General features: G+C 44.0%; 1 protein-coding gene across 1 annotated transcript in view; it reads left to right on the plus strand.

The window, feature by feature from the left end:
- The window catches only part of nedd9 (neural precursor cell expressed, developmentally down-regulated 9), a 35209-nt gene extending 13815 nt beyond the window's left edge, over positions 1 to 21394 (plus strand). Inside the window, 7 exon segments of the mRNA XM_005452770.4 lie at positions 1002 to 1149; positions 1152 to 1408; positions 13521 to 13619; positions 15761 to 15898; positions 17684 to 18859; positions 19224 to 19313; positions 20407 to 21394. Of these exon segments, the coding sequence (XP_005452827.2) occupies positions 1002 to 1149; positions 1152 to 1408; positions 13521 to 13619; positions 15761 to 15898; positions 17684 to 18859; positions 19224 to 19313; positions 20407 to 20952 (2454 nt within the window). The 3' untranslated portion in view covers positions 20953 to 21394.
- Positions 21395 to 21415: the final 21 nt, after the last annotated feature.

A 21415-nucleotide genomic window follows, 5' to 3' on the forward strand; every position in this document is an offset into this window, starting at 1 on the left:
AACCACATTGCACCATCATGCAGCCCAGGATGTCAAGATCACAAGAGTTTCATGTCAAGAGAATTCAAAAGATTCTCTAATCTAGTGTGATCGTTGTTGAATTTCTGAAAAGCTAAAAACAAAAGCAAAAACCAGAGCAATAACCACTCGCTTTTCCCACTTTATTAGATGTTAAAGGCGCACTTGAGCGAGCCGCTTATTCACTAATTGTATTCATGGACTTTGCATTGATCGCTGTTGCGCCCGGCAGTTCCCAGGATTTAAAGTTGTGGGCATCAGGCAGTTGAAAAGGAGTATTCATGCTCAGTTAACTCCTTCCCTGGTTGAATAAAGGCTAAAGGAAGGAAGACTGAGGCAATTAGTCTTAAATGCCCCTCTCAGACACAGCGGCACGCTCCGGGGCTTTTCCTATCTCCAAAATCTGCTGTTTTGAGTCATTATCCCTCAACCCTCCGTAGACCTTTAGATAGCTGTGCCCTGAAGCACGAGCTGAGCTGAGAAAATCCCATCAAGTTCAGATTTGGTTTGAAAGACATCTGGTGTGGAGCTGCGGACCAATGGCAGCGCAGCGAGTTCACCAGCATGTCATTCACTGAAGTATTTAAAACCTGGCGTGGCAGACGGCAGTAATGTGTAGTATTAGGTTAGTTTTGATGCTTCAGATAAGAAGTGATTGATACTGCTCTCATGATTGTTGCTGGAGCTCGTTAATTCATTTTCTTCTGGAGCTTTTTCTTAATAACTTTCGATTAATCCATAAAACATTTATATATCAACGTGTGGGTTTATGTGTGCTTTTGTGTGTGTAGGTGAATGTTTTTTTCTTTGGTTTAGCATTGTGTCCTGCAGATAACCCGCCTGTAAAACCGCCACTGTTGTTTTTCCACTCAAACCTGACAAACAGCACGCAGCAGGAGCTGACAGCTGTTGTAACCACGTGCTTGTTGTGTTATAATTAAGCTGACACGTACCTAAACACAGTCTGACCTCTGCTCCCGCAGAACCTGATGGCCAAAGCGTTGTACGACAACGTGCCGGAGTCCCCCGAGGAGCTGGCCTTCCGGAAGGGGGACATCCTGACCGTCATTGAGCAGAACACGGGCGGCCTGGAGGGCTGGTGGCTCTGCTCCCTGCACGGCCGCCAGGGCATCGCCCCGGGAACCGCTTGAAGCTGCTGATCGGACCCATGTTCGAGGCTCAGTCGTCAGGCGGCGCCGCCGCCCCTTCTCCATCTCAGAGTTATCAGCAGAAGGCCAACTCGGGGTCTCAGGGCCTCTACCAGGTGCCCCCGTCCCTCCAGAGCCCACAGCAGCAGAGTCAGCAGAGCATCTACCAGGTCCCACCGGGACAGGACGTCTACCAGGTCCCGGGGAGGAGTACTCTAGCAACTGATAACACACCAAGCAAGGTGAGACAGAGCTCATCAGTCAATCTGTCAGCTAGTTTGGGTTTCCTTCTGACGAAGTTGTGTTTGTATTTTCCTACTCAGTTGTATATAGTATTTGTATTTCTATTTTATTCTATTGTATATATTATTCTATTCTATTTTATTCTATTGTATATATTATTCTATTCTATTTTATTCTATTGTATATAGTATTTTATTTTATTTTATTGTATTTTATTGCATTCCAGTGTTTTCTAATTTCTGCTACATAACTTTGCACTTTTGCTGTAACAAAACAAATTTCCCACCTGTGGGACTAATAAAGGCCATCTTATCTTATCTTATCTTATCTTATTGAATCAGTCCAAAAAGGATAAATCACTATGGAGCACAGCAATCAATAGTGACCAGCTGATTTCACTGATTAGTGCTCCTTTAAAGCAAAGGTGAGGGACTCATCAGTGAAACTACCTGGTAAGCTGATTGAAGAGAAAAACTATTATTACTGAGTCTTACTTTTTTCCCCTAATGGTTTTTCATTGTGTTTTGAATTTAAATGCACTTTTACAGGCTTTCATCTGTAGCAAAGGGTCACACATTAATATTTATCAGATAGAGCATCAGAAGAATAGAAAATAAGAAAATGGAGAAGGTTTAGAGTAGCAGAAAATGGAGTCTGGTCTGTTCCCGACCTCTGGAGATGGATATTTGGGATCACATCGGATTTCAGCTGTAACATCAGCTGTGGCGGGTGTGGGAATAAGATGTGATGGGACATGGCATTTGTGCGTTTACACCGTGACTCGTCAGGCTCGGCTTTCAGCAGCGCGAGGGTGCGCACGGAAAGCAGAAAGGCCAAAGGGAAGATTGCAGCTCTGCCATGCGAAATGTGTGCAGGGTGTGCCGGGCCTGGCGCTCACCACAGAGCAGGGTAGTGTTTTTGTGCACGGCTCCCATTTGGCTTTATTCCTGTATTGGCACACTGTGTTCAGCAGAGCCAGTCTAACCCGCAGAAAGGCAGCGAGTATGGAGAGAAATTGTGGAAAAGCAAACAGTACAGAGCTGTTTTTTGGATTTTGGTGGAGCCCAGCTGCATTTAAATGCTTTAAACATGGTCACTGGCAAACCCACTGGACTTGGTCATTTGCAGTATAGCTATATATACACAATTCTCCAAACAGCGTATCCATGTATTCATCATTTTATGGCCTAGATCGTATATCATTTAAAGTATATGTATCTTAATTTGCCTACTAAAAAAAGCATTTAATAGTCTTAAGTCACCTAGTTATCAGTTTATCAGTATTTATACTCATAATTATTATTATTATTATTTCATCGTCATTTTAATTTCTGCAACAAAACACTTTCCTGACTATTAAGTAAATAAGTCTCTTGTGTTCGGTGTCTCCAGTTAGCGATACTGCTGAGCCAGCTGAAGCCCTCTTTACTTGCTCTTGTTTTACACTACCAGACGTCTCGTACACTTGATTTAAATGCATTAAACAAGGGTGAGCAGTTAGCATGTCATTACCTCATTACACATGGAAGTCACTGGCAGGTGTGCACTAAAATACGAGGGGAGGAAATTTCCCTGGTTATTCAAGCGTTTAACTAGTACGAGCATCTCAGACCAAGTCTTCCCTTCAGGAGGTGGATGGTAATTACATGCTGAATGAGCTTTTGATATCCCAAGGGCTATTTCTTTTAAAAGAAATCAGCCCCAGCCATCATAGAAATGAGCTAAGGTGTTCATTTTAGTGGATAAACAGGCAGCAGGCGCCAGGGGCTTAGAGGACTTACTGTGATTCACTGCACAGGAGTTGCTGTGATAAAGTCAGTCGGAGACAGGGGGCTGTGGGGAGAGACCTGTCAATCACGCCACACACACACACACACACACACACACACACACACACAGCAGTAGCAGACCTGTCAAGCAACACCTCTCTTTTTCCGTAACAGGCTGCGAGGCTTAGCCGAGGAGCGGTATTAAAAAGGCTTTGCGATAACATGGAAAATGAAATGCGCTCCTAATGAGAGTGTATTTCTGTGCCGTAATCGTGTTATTGGAGAGATTATATTAAGTCTTGGACGTTCGACTGGCCCTCCAATCTGCGGTTATCAAAGTGCTGCAATTTTCGGTGGTTGTTCCCGTCTATTGAATAGAAAGATTTCGGCTGCGTGTGTGTCGGTGCGTCATGACAAGGCTCCGCTGTTTTCCAGTGCTGTCTGAATCTTGGACAGAAGCACCATCGCCCTCAGTCGCCACAGCCTGTTCTGTTAGAGCCGGTTATCTCTAGTGAAACACTAAGGGAAAGGAGAGATATTGTTTGTTCGTGCTCACCAATTAGCTTTCCAAGATTTAAGGAGGAGCACCTCCAAAGCTCAGATTAATTTCACCCCGCATAAAACATTTATAGAAATAATCGCACAAACAAACCTACAAGTTGGTTCATTTTCAGGTTTATGGCTAACTAAACAGAACAGTTTGCCTCGGTGGTTGTTTTCACTATAAAATTTTTCATTTCAACCAGTTACTGACCAATTAGAGCGATGCTCCATTTACAGTCATATAAAAATAGCGTTCAGCTCTTTCAAATACTCCGTTTTATCCCTTTTCTTAGCAGTAATTAAGAAGTTACTCTATTGTTTAGCTGAATTTTATTTGAACTAATGTTCTGTTTTGAAGCCAAGACTCGTGTGTGGTTTGTGTTTTAAATTTGCTTTAATTCTGACTGTGGAAAATAGCTCAGGCTCAGTGTTTGGAGCCATTTATTATGTCCCAAGTGACAGAAAAACATCATCTCTCAAAGCTAAATTAAAGTGAGGCTGTGATACAAACCTATAGTTATGTTAAGCCATCCTGGGTATACATACAGGCCTCAGGTTTGGAGTCACTGTATGTTTTTGGTAGAGCAGAGACATTTACTTTCATCACAGCACACTTTTTAAGGGCGTCTAATTATGAAATTATGGTAAACGCTGTTTTAAAAAGAAGAGCCTCTGATTGTTTGCTCTGAGCTCCACGGTGTTGCGCACCAATGAAATCTCATCCCGATCGGTCGAACGGTGTGCGCCCTGCGTCAGAGTATTTATGGAAATATTTGTTGCTGATGTGAAATCCAGGCTCTGGCCTTTGCTCTTGAAAGCAGCAAAGGCAGGCTTGTTTACTACAGCTCGTCAGTGTTGATGACAGGCCGGGCTCGCTGACTCACGGACTCGTGTCGTTTTAACAGCGGCCGTTTTGATGTCGTCACACGCAAACATGCGTTTGGTTTCCCAAATGGTTTTTGAGACTGATGCCGGCTTCCTAGACTGATAATCCCCTCTCGTATTACTCCGAAGCCGTCATCCCATCCTGTGGAGAGAGGCCCCCGTATGTCATGAATGTGTCCTCGGAGTGGGGGGCGGAGGCGGGGGGAGGGGGGTGTTGCGTGCCAGGCCTGCAGTGCAAATCCAGATTGGCGACTGGTTGTTTTCCCCTTCATGTGGCGTGGGGCTCCGGTATATAAAGGCACACTGAGGTTTGGCGCTCGCTGCCACTCTGGCTCTTCGGTTTGGTGCTGCGGCCTTATCCTTGGGTGACCCTCCTGGGAGGGTGAGCTACAGCCGCCCCACCTCCCCCTCCCGTCCCCTCACATAGCCTTCAAACTGGGACCGTGTGGGATGGACGCCATGGAGCTCTCGGCCACACAAAGAGCCTCCTCACATGGAAGCCAGGAGCAGCCTTTTATCATGTGGCTCCCAGAGGCCCGTGTTTCATCTCAGCCTCCTCCTCCTCCTCCTTCTTCACCATCTCTGAAAGGTGTGTCTGTTTTCGCCTCGGTCACTTTTGTGACTCAGGCGCTGAGGTCACGGCGCCCAGTGATGGGCTGGGTTCAGAGTTCAAATATCTGCCCTTATCTGCTCCTTTCAGGCGGCCTTTTCATTCCTCCCTTCCTGCCTTCGTGAAGTCTGCTCCTTGTATAGGCATTTCCTCCTCTCGCCACGTCGTAGCCGTAGATCCAATCTGTTCATTGGTGCCGTAAAGAGCACAACAAAGGGTTTAATGAACTCAACACACAACTCAAGGAAGTGCCCTGATAGCGCTTTGTAGACTGCGAGGGTGTGCTCGTGTACCTTGATAAAGCTGTGCTTTTTGAAGTAACCAGGTTATGTGAGAAGAATGTCTTGTTTGTTTTCCTCGGCCATATTTTCTCTGCCTAATCACGCGCACGGCAGTCTCAGCTGCAGATAAGTGAGTTATTTCTTCCTGGAGGAGGCCGGCTCCTTCAGACGCTCGCCATAGTGATGAATCGCTGGCCAGCGAGATTCGACCAAGAGGGCACAGCCATAAATCAGTCGCACCAAAAGTAATCTGCCCTGGGGTGAGTGCACTGACAGGACTTTCTCCTCTGGAAAAGTTTGAAGCAGACAGTGTGATAAAGTTGCAGAGGAAGGGCAAGAGAAGACAGGAAATGCTTTCTTGAAAGCATTTATAAAAACCAGAGCTTACATATTTTATCTTCTGTTTTTTTTTAAAGCCGGCCAACAATCCAAAAAACCAAAACAGATTCAGTTTCACATCACAGAAGGCAAACAAAACCAGGAGGTATTTACATTTAAGAAGCCAACGCCGGTTTCATTTTGGCATTTTCAGCCACACTAGCAGCTCTTTGGTTTACAGCGTGGGTCTGTCACTCCACTGCTGGACAGAAATATCTCTCCGACCACGGGATGATTGGCATTAGATCTACTGCAGACATTTGCCTCCCCTCGATGATGAACCCTCATACTTGCATGGCACTTTTCTACTCGAACCGAACAGTCAAAGCACTTTTATTACAAGCTGCATCCATCCATCCATATAATAATTTATTCTACATTTCAAGTGCTTTTGAACCAACACACACTCATATAGTCTGGGGTTCAATAGTACACAGAAGAGTTTTAAATAGATGCACAGTTTCAAGTAAACCTTTAAAGTGTCTAACATTAAATGTTTTTGTTTTTTAAATGAGGATAATACACTGACATAAGTGTCCTCACACACACACACACACACACCTCTTATATCCTCATTAGATCCTGTTAGATCTTTGATTCTGGAATGGGACTGTGAAGAAGTGCAACAGAAGAAGAGTGTTAAAGTACAAAAATAAGCAAACATTTGGGTCGTATAACTTATAAAAAAGGAGCAAACACATTTTTTTCTTTGTCAATAAATAAAGTTATGCAGGTGAAAAATATTCTATATCCTGGCTACTCACTACTTCACCTTTGAGGTATAACAAGCTTTCCGCTGGTGAGCACCACCTGCCTTCTTCATTTACATCCAACCAAAGTTTCAGGTCATAAATCCACTCTGACTGTGAGGTGCTGCTGCTGCAGCTAACCATTTGTTGTCTCAACAACTTTAAAAATTAACTGCAGTGTTTTGCTTTGATTTTTATCGCGAATTGATTGAAAAAAATGTTTCCACTTGTGCTATTTTCATTCATTTTGGAAGCCTTAGCCTCAGCAGTGTAGGGGAGGAAGAGGCAGGTGAAATAAGAGCTAAGGGACTGTTATGTTTTTTTCATAATGTATGGTTTCAAAATCTAAAGTTTGAGGATAAAATTCTGGTCATTTTTTTTTTTTTGGGGGGGGGGGGGCAGCTGTGTGTGGGCCCTTGCCCAAAATGTCTCTTGGATAATCCAAGAGCTTAAGAGCTTCCTCACTCCACATTATCCTGCTTTTTCCCAGAATTCAGAGGATTTTCTCCCGGTATATTTTTCTTAGAAAGAAAACACCAAGTGTCGGAGTCATCTTTCGTCTTCTCAGATATTCATGCCACAGGATTAAGTGCCGCTTTGATCACAGAGAATGAACGATGATCCCCATTAGAACTGAGAATCAGCCCATTCTCTTTTCACGCTCCTCATTAAGCCCGCTGTCTGTTTGGGTTTAGTCGCTTGGACGTGCTTCGGAGACGGCCGACGGCCTCTCGGGATTCGAGACTTAATTACCTGCATCAATTAGTTTGGCGCTTTAATGGGCTGGTGCAGCTCTGAGTGGCAGAGGGGAACTTTACCAAGTTGCAAAACACGTCTCTGTGCTGTGAATCAGCAGGAGCCAAAACACATGCAGTCATACACAAAATCACGCTCCTACCTAACATATGACTAATAGCGTGCCTGCTTCCTGTGCCCTCAGGTGACCTTCATTTAAAAGTAAGCTAGCGGCGCCGTGCTGACAGAGCTGCAGATAGGAGCAGAGCGGAGATGAGGAGGTGTGAATGAGGAGACGGGTGGAGGAAATTCAATAAAGCTGTTGCTACATTACCGGCGGTGTCATTGTCACCATCGTTTTATACGCCGCGCTGTGGTGAAAAGCCTCGTTAGGGTTGTTGATGTTGATGTGTCAGCAGCCCATTAGTGTGGGTGCAGATGGGGGCAGTGGCAGTGTGTGTGTGCAAGTAACCAATGAAAGGGTGTGAAAGGATGATATCCGGGGAAGTGTTGCCACACAGAGATGCCATAATTCACCCTGAGGCAGTCATGAAGAAATGAACTTACTCAGATGAGTGAAGGACAAACCAACATAAGGTGTCTTAGCAACCTGGGCAGGTTTCCAAAATGGCTTTATGTGATCTTGGCTGCAGGAACACAAATATTTTTTGGGAGAAGACCTGCCCCTTTTTTTTTTTGTTTTGACTTTGCCGGTGGCGAGCGCGCCGTCCAAAAACTGCTATTTGGGTTCGTCTGGGTCGAGATTAACTCTGCGCGCCAGATGGTTTTAACACACTGAACCATCTGGGAAGTCGTCCTGGGAAACCGTTTGGAAAATGACGGGCACGTTCAAAAAATACTTGGCAGGTGATTGAGCAGTCTGTCTATCACTGAGTGTGACCAGCGGAGCCAGCTGGTGAAGCAAACTCTTTTCAAAGCCAGATGGGAGAAGAGGGAAGACCTTCGCCGTCGGAGCTTTTCTTCCAGGCCGTCTGCGGGCCCTTAAAGTTATCTTAAATACACTTTCACTTGGAAAAGGAAAAGGCCTTAAAATATCACAAATTTAGCTGGTGGAATCCCCGAAGATGTTGAAGATGACGCTAATCAGACTGTTTGTTGTTAGTCTGCAGAAATGGGAAGAATTAAAAATCAGCTTATTGTTCCTGGTGGTTAAAGCCTGTGCCTGGAAAGAGAGAATAAGATATCTTCTTGAGGTCAGTTACTGGTCATTTTAAAATAGCATAGCAAGTATAGTCTTACTTTAATTGTGTATTTTGGTCTTTAAAGTTATTTGGACCGGTAACCTGTAACCCACTTGTCCCCCATGACCACTGAGATAGACTCTTGCTTTCAATCACGAGTTGGTTAAGTAGTTAAGAAAATAGATGGATCTTTTATAGAAGGTCTTAAAAACGTATACTTTTCCTTCCTGTTACCCGCCGACTGCCTCTGCTCTTCTTTTAGAGAAGACATACTCTCAGGTCCAGCCTAATGTGAATCAGTAGCAGCACATTTTCTCAAGCGAAAGAAATACAGTAACATTTTTCCAAGCTGATTTCTTTTGCTATTCTCCAAACTGTTAATAGATTACCTAAAACTTGACTCCAGCTTTGGTTTTATGCTTTGGAGACCAAACTATTAATATGTGCTAGTACTTAGTAGTTTGGTTATATCTTAAGTTGTGAATACCAGTAAAACCTGACATATGTACAGAGTAATTCATTGCCCATCAGTTCATAAAACCTGAGAGAGTATATAACAAGCCCATGAGGTAGTTGTTGATGCTATGACAAGACCTCTCAAATGACTCTGAAGTAAAGCTTTAAAGGTCTACCTTCCAAAATCTGATCCTGCCAGCAGGCTAAGTAAACAGGGTCCTGCTGAAAGAGACATGAGTCACTCGCCACAACGCGTAGGAGTGTTAACAAGCCATCTATTTGCCTCCTCTTGCCGCTCGTTTAAGTCGCCGACGTTGACCTGCCTCTTCCATGAAGGCATCCTGAGCTCCCCTCACCTGAGTGGGAACAAATGTTTGCTCAGCGCCCTCCCTCCTTTGGGCCTCGGCTATTCGTGATGTCATCGTTCTCTGAAAGGCCACGCACCACCGTCATGCAAGCGACAACCTCATTGGATGTGGTAAATATTTGCCCGCCGGCAATTGTAGCTGCGCCGAGTGTCCTCAGAGCAACAGCCTGCTGGGTAAACAGAAGGCAGAGATGGGAAATAAATGAGCAGTGTGCATCTGGCAGAGGCTGAAAGAAGCCACTGATGGGCGCTCACAGCGATGACATGTACCTGTAGAAAAGGTCACCGAGGTCTTCAGCGGACACCTCGCTGTCATCTGCATGTGACAGCTGGTTCCAGGCTTCCCCTAAACCCAGAGGGAAGGTAGCCCGGCTGAGTGACCTTTTAAACAAGCAGGAGGCTGGCTTGTTATCTCCTGAGTCTGGTTGCTCTCAGAGGTTTAATATGCCTACTGTTTTTCACATTTCAGCACATTTTCACTGGGCAGAAAATAGAAAATATGAAAAGGCATTAAAGCTGCTCTGAAGCCGGGCCAATAGAAAGACAATAAATCAGATAAACCAGATGAATCTTTTTAACCGATGCTACTGCGCTCCACAAAGCTCTCGTCTTTCATTGGCTGAATAGTCACGAGTCCCCAAAACCATTCAGCTGTCGTCTCTAAAAGTAATAATAAAACTATTTATGTGTAGCAGGTGTTTAAACTAAGCTTTTAAAAACTCACAGTACAATATACTAATGAATAACCTCAGACGTTTTCTTAGCTGAAGGTTTGCCTGTTTTCAGTGTCGTCTTCCTGCCTTTCGATGGCATTCGTCTCTCCCCATTGGAGAGAACAATTTCCCTGTCCTGATGTGTTTTTATTAACCTAACAATAACTCTGGAGGTAGTCAGCAGGCAGCACATCGTTATATATCAAAGAGCACAACCTCACTAGCCCTCCAAACATTGCTGGATTTAGTTTTTTGTCTTATTTAGTATCCAAAGTTACATTTTAGATTTTTAGAAATAGGCAGGTCTTTAGGTTTCTTTAGTATTAAAGTACATTGTGAAAAACAGGAACCGGTATTGGCTAAGTAGGCCGACATTTAATAGTACCAAGGTTTAAGATGAACAAAAGATCCCACAAAACAAAAACAAAGTGTTAAATTAACAATAACCCTTTTCCTGCTGGCAGTATCGCTAGTTTTTGAGAGTAATAAGGGGCCCAGCTTTGAAAACTCTAAGTCATGCAGTAACAAATGGTTTACATCACTTGACTGTGACGGCTTTTAAGCAGATAAAACCTTAAAAATAATCAGTCCAGAGTGAGGAGAGCCAGAAGCAGCTGTTTATTCCTCTTCTGGTTTATTTCAGAGCGTATTTAAAGCCCGCGGTGTACGTTTTCAGCTCTGACCCCGAAGGCCTCGCCGGGATGATGTCTGCTGTGGCGCGAGCGCCAGCAGTGAACACCTTAAATCACCACGGGCTTGTTCAGATTGGACTCATAAGAACCATATGGACTACTGTTAGTCAGATGAATGGCATTCCTTTCCATACTAGGCAACTCTTTTTCCGTTCCCCTCTCTTTCCCTTTCTTCCACTTGAGTTACCTTTTTTCATAAATCTCTTTTACAAACCAGTTCCTCTGAAGCACTAATCCCATTCTGAGGTTACGTCTCCTACTGCTCATGCTCTGATAAATGTCTCAGGACGAGAGATGCTATTAGGTTATTAAGTGCGCTATAAAGTGACTCATGAGTGGATACGGGGACTGAGGTCTTTCATGTCCCTGGGGACTCGGCCCTTTGCCAGGAAGCCATGCGTATGGTTCCTATTTTCGAGCCCTGCTAATGAACCCTGTTTGTTCCAGTGTAGCGATAGCGTTGCGCGGGGGCAAAAGAGGAGTACTGGGCTCAGGGAAGGACATTCCCGGCATTCCTCCGTCTGTCTGACGCAGCAAGGAGGTCGGCTGCTCTGCTGCTTTTAGGAGATGTGAATCAGCCTGAGGGTTTGAGAAGGGGGGGATTAGGAGGTGTGAAGGAGCTGAATGCCACTGACGGGAAAAGAGGAGGAAAAATGTGTTAAATAATTAACAGGGTTAAAAATGTCAAGGGCGTAGGTGAGACCCGCAGCATGTGTTTGTATTTTGTTTAGTTTTTTTTCCCAAGCAGTAATCGTGCCATTATTCCTAAGCCTGTCTACACCGCAGTGTAAAATATTTTAAAGGTGTATTAAATCCTACAGCACCAAATGCTTCAGTTTAAGAGGGTTGTTCATCAATACCAGTGACCCAGTGATTACTTCACCAGAGATTTCTGGATTTAGAAACTCTCAGTCCTGCCAGCACTACGATAAAACTCTTTCTCGAATGCCATTTCAGCTATAAAACCATCTTCCATTCAGATGAAGTCCTTGCTAAAAACTCTCGCAAAGCACTGCTGAAGGTTGACCTATTTTTAATGCTTGACTGAATCACATTAGTTTTATGTTTTATTTAGTTTTTATTAGTTGAGCTCTAGTATTGTGGGATATGGGTTTTTTCCAAGTGAGCAGATATATAACGATCTCTCACGTGTCAGTTGGTCTTGCTTCCATTGCTTAATTCTTCTGGTGTAAGTAACAGTTACGGTGAAATGAAAAGCTTATATTACAGCAACAACAGACATTAAGTTGTTGGTGCAGCAATCTCCAGTGCGTCCAGTACTAACCAGTCAAAATACATTTTTGTTTACCAACCAGTCTCTATGGCCTGCGTTAATTCAAGCTAACAAAAACAATCTAACTTCTGTGGTTTGGTTTGTACATTTTTAATGGTACAAATTGCATTTCTTACTGTTTATATAAGCTAAAAATCAGTTTCATATGTTTAATAATTTTGTTTCCCCTCTTACAGTTTTTAAATGAGGAGCTATTTCAGGGTAACATTAGCTAGCATTACTCTTTCATGTTATGTATCACTATGAAAACTGAAGCAAAAAGTTAAAATCTTAACACAACACGTCATTATGAAAGGTTTTTTTTGTTTTGTTAAGACTTTTTTTTTATTTTGAAGTAGCTTTAGGCTAAGGCTACTTAACTTTAGTGCCCCCAAAAATCCTTTCCTTAGTATTTTATTTTATTTTTAGTATTTGAAATTGTAACAGATATCCACAGCATGCCTCATAAGGAAAAAAAAGGGGGGAAAAACACAGCCTTGCCGAGTTTGTTATATTCAAATGCGTCTTGCTACATTTTTTGATGTGGCATAAGTAAGCTAATTTAGGCTAATGAAAGCTAACATTAGCTACTGGGTCTTTTTTTTCATAATCAGTAGTTTAACTTTAAGCTTTTAAAGAAAGACTATACAACAAAGGTACAAACAATAAAGCAGTTTCTCAATGTTTAAATAACCCACTGATCAGTTTAGTAGTTGCCTGTTTTGGCGTTACGTTAGTCCTCATTAGCAACCTTATCTGGTTTAGCTAGTACTGCAGGCTTATGTTAACTATGTTTTTCAAGCAGTTTTTTTAGGCCTGAATATTTCGGCTTCTAAACAAAGACACCGCTGTTTTAAAAGTAGAAAGCTACATGATCAAATGTAGCCATTCGGAACTTTTTAAAATGTATGACCTTAGTTGTTGTTATGGTGTATTTCAGCACTTTTGTAACCATGTTAGGAATTTAATAAGGGAAGCTGACTGAATTGGTTGTCATGTTTTACAATGGTGTAAAACCTATGTCACCTTTTTGTCTTTACAAATCTGTTTTGGGCAGTTTGGGCAGTTTGCCTCTATTCTATAGACAATGGAAAATAGCCCCCAGTCATTTTCAATCCAGAGATACATCCGTGCCTGCAATGCTTTCAAAACAGCTGCCTAAGGAGATTTTTGCAGGGCTGTGTTTATAACTTCATTCCCTGGGTCCTTTGTAAACAGCCTGGCACAGGGAGGATGTTTTTAGAAAATATCTGCCTCGACTGTAATCACTTACTATCCCTGGGTCATTCAGGGACTAGAAATGGAAAACAGGAAAAACAAATAAAAGCCGGCACACATGCATGTACAGACCCCTGAGAGTTGGGTGGCAGCAGGGCTGTTAGGTTGTGAGTCAGAGCATTTGTCCTCTTACCCTGGACGACAACTCTGATTGTTTGTGTTCCTGCTGTTTTCGGACAGGTGGTGACCCCAACCAGAGTGGGACAGACCTACACTTACAGCACAGGACAGCACAACCAGCAGGACCTCTATGACGTCCCACCCATCAGATCACAAGGGGTAGGTTCCTCATGCACCATAACACCAGCATCTGTTTTTTTTTTGTTGTTCTTGTTGTTAGCAAACAAAGAAGCTTTGATATAATCTGCCAAAAAGTGAATCCAATAATACAGTGCACTCTGTGACTTAAAATGAAGGAATTTGGTTTAAAATTAACCAATGTAGGTTCCTAAAACTCTTTAAAATTATTGTTTTTCAAAAAAAAAAAGAAGCCATTAAAACCAATAATTTCCAGTAATGAGGTCATTTTCTAGTAATAGCTGTGAGGCATAAGTTAAGGTTACAAGCTGTGCTAAAAACACAGCTTGAAGTGTTTTTTTCCCTCTCTTTTTTCTAATCTTTGGTCTGTATGATGTCAGAGAGAGGGAATGTCCCTAATATGGTTATCTCGGGTACCGAAGCCACACCCACCTTCTGTTTGCGAGTGTATGGAAGGGTGGGCGGAGCTAAAGCTGCTGGTTTCAAAAGGGGATGAACTGAGGGGCTGAACCAAAGTACTGATAAAGTTATGAACAAGGATTATTTTGAACTGTGACTCATGCAAAGCTACACTAGGGAACTCCAAGCATAAAAATAAGCTGGATAAATATCTTTGACACTATATTGCATGCATCTGAGAATGTACAAATATAATGTCTAATTTACCTACACATTGATATCAGTTGAATCTGTTAGCATGTTTTCACCTCATATGAAGCGTCTTTGTTTTAAAAACAAGCCATCCAGGTGAGCTTTCGATGCAGCCCGGGCAAATGCATATCATTTCTCAAAACAAGAAAGACAATTCTCTGATCTGCAGCGTGCTATTCTGCTTACCACATTTCCTGTTCTGTGCAGAGATGATTTCTTCTGAGAAAGGATTCTTCACACTTCATTTTCTCTCATGCTGTTCAAACGTGCAGTGCAGCAGTAATGTTTGCACATTTTGAGAACTGTACTGTATTGTTTTAAAACGCTCAAATGGATATTTTTAGAATTACAGACGATGTTGCAGTGTGAAAACAACTCGAGTTGCTTACAGAGATGGAGGTACAGGAAGTCATTACCTGAATGTGCAGTTAGCCTCAATTTCACATTGCTTTGTAGTGAGTTTCAGCTTTGGTCTCTGTTCTCACTGTTTTCATAAACTCTTACTTCTCTTTAAGTTTTGTTCTCAGCCAAAACAGCCTTCTGTTTTTAGCCAAAAAACCCACTGAAAACTACTTCAAAACAGCTGACAGACAGGTGGAAACTAGCAAGATATGAAAGTGGAGCATTTAGCATCTGAAGGGCAGCTGGTGGAGACCAAACATGGAGCAAAAAGAATAAACACTGTGCAAAGAAAAACTCCAATCAGTGACCGTGTTGCTCTATAACTATTCACCATATAAAACGGACTTATCGTGCATTTTTTCCTGTCATATATGCAAACTTTGTTGTGATGCTGGATGCTGACACTAAACGCAGCCGGAGATTCAAATAATGAGGTCAGCGTACGTACGAGTCAGACAAGAAGCCCAGGCTTCAGCTCTGTGTGATGTCAGTGAGAACAGTTGTAACTAATGTGACCACCTCAGGCCAGCCAATCAAAAGAAAGTTGGCATTACAGCCAGCTATGTGGTAAAGAAGGCTCGCTTCAGATAGGAGCAATGCCCTGAGGCACCTGTGCAAAGAATAGAAACTTAGCAGTGACTTATTGTCACCTTTCACTGAGCACTAAATTTGATTTTATTTACTTTGTGTCACATTTGCTTCTTCATACATGTTCATATATATTTCTTTTAATGCTTCCTAATTATTACAATCAAACTTCACTGAGTATTACCCCCAGCTCTCCCTCAGCCTGGTTCTGCCAAAGTTTCTTCCTGTTAAAAGGAAGTTTTTCCTTCCCACTGTTGCCAACTATATAAAAAAAATGAATGACTTTAGGGGCAATTTGGGGTGTAGTATTTTGCTCAGAGCCAATTCAGCATGTGGGCTGGAGAAGTCTGCGATTGAACTGCGACCTTCTAATTAGTAGACATCCCACATATGGCCAAACAGAAACTAATAGTGTGCTACAAAATCAGATCAAGTCAACTGCAGTCAAATAATATGAAGACCACACTTTGTGTGATTGTTTTTCCGAAACGCGTGGTGATCATTTCACTTCCCTCTTTCAGGTGTACGATATTCCACCTGGTCCGATGTTCCCTGGTCAGCAAGGCGGAGCCAGAAACCAAGGAGTGTATGATGTTCCCCCATCACCAATGGACCCTAGGTCACAAGGCATCTATGACATCCCTCCAACCCCTCAAGGGGTAAGAGAAACTTCCAGCAGCCACAATGAAAGGGCACATCAGTCAGCCACTCCATTTGTTTAAGCCACATGAAGCTGAATTAAGGAGGCTGCGTATGTCCGGAAAATTTTATTTTTATGTTTATTGATACAGCTCCTAGAATTTCTCTTAATTGACTATATTAAATGAATAATACGTCAAATATCATATTTATTGCATTCCTGCGGCCAGTTTAAATGAAAGCCTCGCCTGCCAGGAGAGTTTAACCAAAACGGCTCCGTGTTTAAACTCGCCAGCAGGGGAAAAAAACCAAAAATCGTCAAGGACATAACTCTTCTTTTGCCAGACCCTCTAAGATTTCACCAGAGCCGACCAGGCAGCGCGCCACCAGTTTGTTTGTAATAACCTGAAATATGCTGGGACCTGTTATTTGCGTCGTTCCTAATTACAGTTTGGGCAGGCCTGTCTAGCTGTAAAGAGTGCGTTTGGAGGCTGATGGAAATCAGTTTTATTCCCCCCGCTGCGCTCCCATCGTGCTCCGTGCCATGTACGTCAGCACACACTCTGCTGTGTCGAGCCCGAGGGAGGGTGAAAGCTTCGTTGCATTAGAGGAAGGAATCAAGAGGCTGAAAGTTTGAGGTTTCAAATATAGTATCTCCCCAAGCCAGAAGGTCTTTCACTTCCTCAATCTCTAACTGCAGGACTGCTGTACAAACACACTGCATCCAGTAAAACCCACTGAGGTGCATTTACAGTCCAATTTCTGTGTTTAGCACATTTTTTGAATGTCATAAACTTGAGTCTCCCCTGGGGAGGGGATTACAAGAAAACGATCTCCTCTGCAGGAATCCAGGTTTCTAATTGCTAATCTTATGATGGTCGTAAATTTAAAACATGTCACTTTTCTGGCGAGTTCTTAACGAGTTGCGTTTTAGGAAGGGGAGCCTTCTTTGTCGATGACTTTCCAATCCCCAAAGACTCGTCGGCCTGAATACGGGGCTGAGCGCACATTTTAGTGTTGTGCCTTTAAACGGGACCTCAGAAGAGGCCAAAGCTGAACATTCAAATGTCATAAACCATTTTAGGAAACCAGTACCACAGCAGTGATAGTTCCTCACTTTGTAATGAGACTGCATGCACATGCAAAGAGTCAGTCAGTCAGTTTATGACTGTTTCTGTCAACTGTAGAGGCAAATGTTTGCTCACTTGCTGTGTGCAGCACTCTTTCACATTAAGTGGACTAAATGCGTCCAAGCCTTTAGTTTAGAAGAAGTTGTTATATCCACATCTGGCCAAGCAGTCGTGTGCACACTCCAGCTCCAAGGATGCCTCAGAGGCCCCTTACTTTCAGAGCCCACGGTCGATGCTTCACAAAGCACGATCGATCCTAGTGCGATATAAGTGTTTACATTTTCAAGTTGAGAAAGCGTGACAGCACCTCTCAGGTGCGGATGGCGCAACTTGACTGCAGAAGGAGTGCAGAGGAGGTGTTTGTGTGCAGGAGGCGGAAAAAAAATGAGTCATATCGCAGGTGTTTCCACATCTGTTTAGGAGGGTAGCAGCGAGAGAGTGGGATGCACAGTTCTAATAGTGCAAATAAATGAATGTATGGGAAGTACGCACTGAGATATGAAATGCTCTGTAGAGGTGCAGCATAGTATTTTGTATGATGACGGGGATTTCACAACAAGGACAAAAAATAGTCCTGTGAGGCCACTGGTTAGGTGAAAGCTCCACTGTTTAATAATAGTTTACATGTTAACAAAACAGTCTGCAGAAAAGCCTGATTACTGTCCTCGTCCACAGGTTTTCTCAGTGCCTCCCTGCAGGACCAACTCTGCCCAGCAGGAGGGGAACTACGACTTCCCACAGCCCCTCAAGAGCAAACAGGAAGGCATCTACGACATCCCCCCACCTGTCCTCACCAAGCCCGCCCAGACCTCGCAGTCACATTACGACTTCCCACCGAACGTGGAGCCTCCGGCTCATCAGCCGCACCCAAACACCAACGGCAATGAAGGCATTTACGACGTGCCACCGCCCGCCTTTCATTCAGGGGCGGGGTCTCGCAACGATGTGTACGACATCCCACGGGTCATGCAGACCTCCCAGCACAGAAGCTCGCCCGCCGACAGAGACGGCAGCAAAGGCATCTACGACATCCCCGCTCAGGATGCTCGCACAGTAGGGGACGTGACGGACGGCGTGAACCGCCTATCGTTCTCCAGCACGGGCAGCACGCGCAGTAGCATGTCCACCTCCTCATCCTCCACTGGCTCCGGCTCTGAGGGCCGCCTCGCTCTGGATGTGGACACCGCCATCCAGAAGCTGTACCGCCTTCAGCAAGCAGTGGAGAGCTCAGTTGGGAATTTGCATTCAATGGCAGCTTCCCCTCACTGGAGGACTTTTCCTTTCATGGAACGCCACGCCAACGACGTCCGCACAGTGCTGGACAGAGTCCGGGCCGCTCTGGGAGACTTCATTGTGTTTGGCAGAGGTGCCGCGGTGAACGCTACGTCTCTGTCAGACAACAGTCTGCACAGTAAGCTTCGAAGGCAGCTGGGCCGCCTGGAGGACTCGCAGCAGATCCTTCTGCAGATCTACCAAGCTCTGGAAAACTGCAGCTGGGCGCTTAACACCCTGGCCTCGTCCGGAAGGCACCACAACAAGACCGATGACCTAGACCGCTTCGTCATGGTCTCCAGGACTGTTCCCGACGACGCCAAGCAGCTGGCCTCCACAATAGGCAGCAGCGCCGACCTGCTGTTCAGGCGGACGCACGTGGATGGATCTTTCTCCGTGGGCAGCACACCTGACGAGAACGTGATCCACCCACTCACCTCCCCCCCGTCGGACAACGACAACTACGGGGGCCAGACAAAACCTTTCCCCGTGCCCTCGACCCCAGACAAGGACAACATGAACAACAGCGAGAAGTGCGTGAAAAGCTGGATGGAGGACTACGATTATGTGCATTTGCAGGTAAACAATTAAATCCACAGTTAGTAGAGTTGTATCATGATTATGAAGTTTTCGATGCTGAGGATTTTTTTCGTCCTTATTTTCAAAATCACAGCCTCGGGGTCAGAAATGTTCAAATACCACACTGGAAGTCTTTTAATATGTAAACAAACTCAGATTTAATGCCTACAGAGGGTTTAACCCTCACTCCATTGTTTCTATTTGCAGTTAGTCAGGTACAGTCACTCATGGACACGGCTGTAGCTTTATTTACTTTAAGTGACTTTACCCAACAGATAAGAATTTATGTGTTGTGTATCAAAGATCAGACCTTCGTGAGTCGGGTTTCTCACCCTTTTTTAAACATTTTCTTATCTCCCTTCAGGGCAAAGAAGACTTTGAACGGCAGCAGAAGGAGCTGTTGGAGAAAGAAAACATAATCAAGCAGAGTCAAGTTCAGCTGGGTCAGGAACAGGTGAGGCTTTGTGTTTGTTTGGGCCTCGCAGGTGGAGCGCACACTGTGTGGGGGAGTCAAATACCTCACAGTCTTAAACAAAACAGATGATAACACTGAGCGATTAGGGGCCCTTCGAGGTTCTTGCGAAGGTCTCTGCAGACCTCGGCGCTCAGATCTGATTCTAACATCATTCTCTCGATGGAGGCCAGCGTCAGATTACAAGGTGGAGCGGTCACGGCCCTGAAGTGACCCACATGTGCAAAAATATATAAAACAAATGCTGCTGTACAAATGTAAACATGGAGTCTAGAGTTTCAGGTTGGTGTGCGGTATTAGACGGCGAATTTGTGGGCGGAAGAACCGGAAGAATATAGAGAGAGGGAAACATTTTTATTTTATTTATCTCGTGGTGCTGTTTTCATATGTAGGTGTCTGTGGATGTGGAGTTGCAGCCAGCAGTGGTGGGATTGTTGGTGTGAAACTGATTTCTTCCACATTTTTAGGATGAAATGTGAAGGGTGGCTGCTTCATTTTGGTCATTTAATTTCTAATTTCTTTGAAGTAACAGTGTTTTCCTGTAAATTTGATATTAAACATTTTCTCAGAGACTCAGTTTGCTACTTTTAAGACAGCAAAAGTTTAACTTTGCTGTTAAAAATGAGAAAAGCCATAAAATGCTTTGCAGAAAGGGAAGTGCTTTTATGTTAAGTATCATGCAAGGTCAAAATCTTTGATTTTCTTAGGATAAATTTACATATTTATAAAAACGCAAATTGGCCTTGTGACCCTGAACTGGAGGATAAGTGGTTAAGAAAATGGATAAGCCAAATGGGAAACATGTTTGCTTTGAAATGAAATGACCAATCAGTGTGCAATCAAAGCTTAGATACGCGTCTTTCCTCCGAAACTTGTTTATACTTCCCTCTGTCAGGTTAATAAAGGGAACTCTGTTGATCTTTTGCATCCCAGTTTCTGCCCCCATTTTTAATCTTTGGCTTGAACCTGATGTTTTTTTAAAATGTTCACTTCAAATAATTTCCGTTATAGATAATTATGTGTATTTAAAGCTAAACTTTTGCCCTTTGACCTCACATCTGTACTGCTTCTACAGATCAATCAGTTCAAGAAGCTGGAGCAGGAAGTGAGCAAACCCGTGGAGAACGACATCACGCAGTGGATTTCACACCAACACTCGGCGCCGCCCTCAGACTCCTCGTCCTCCTCCACCTCCCTCTCCCCGTCCGCCCACCTGTGTGCTCGGGACCGGCAGCTGCTCAGCTTCTACTCGGAGCAGTGCGAGCAGCACTTCGTCACGCTCCTCAGCGCCGTGGACGCCTTCTTCGGCTGCGTCAGCGCCGGCCAGCCCCCCCGCATCTTCGTGGCACACAGCAAGTTCGTGATCCTCAGCGCCCACAAACTGGTCTTCATCGGGGACACGCTGTCCCGGCAGGCCTCGGTGCCTGAGGTGGCCAACAGGGTGATGAACTCGAGCAACGTGCTGTGCGACCTGTTAAAGACGGTGGTGTGCGCGACTAAAACGGCCGCCCTGAACTACCCGAACACTGCCGCCATCCAGGAGATGGTGGACAGAGTCACCGACCTGTCGCACCACGCTCAGCAGTTTAAAGAACAGTTGCTGCAGATGGCTAATTTGTGATTTTCACCCTCATGGCTCCTGCACATCACTCCGTTTGTACATCTGCCATAAAAATATATATATATTTGCAGTATATGTATGTCGCTCTCCATCTTTAAGTCCGTTTTAGATGTTGTAAATAGTCCGTGTTCTGTAAATATTTGCTCTATTTTTATGTACATTGTTCTATATTATGATATGGATATATATATATATATATGTAGATGCAGTACTGGTGCCTCTGTAGGAATATGTGGACATTTTTCATAACATTCCCATTGCATATTATGAAGCACCTTATGAGATGTCCTGTTATTTCATTTATAACTGTAGAGTGTCGTTTCTGTGTCTTCCTGCTGGATGTGACAGTTAAAAGTTCCTTGTAAATCAAGTCAGTGTCCGAGTGTGTGTGTGTGTGTGTGTGTGTGGAGCTCTCCACAAAGTAAAGGACTGTTCTTCATCACAGGGGTTTGTCATCCTTATG

This window comes from Oreochromis niloticus, linkage group LG22, assembly GCF_001858045.2.
Source record: "Oreochromis niloticus isolate F11D_XX linkage group LG22, O_niloticus_UMD_NMBU, whole genome shotgun sequence".
In the NCBI taxonomy this organism is placed as follows: domain Eukaryota; kingdom Metazoa; phylum Chordata; class Actinopteri; order Cichliformes; family Cichlidae; genus Oreochromis; species Oreochromis niloticus.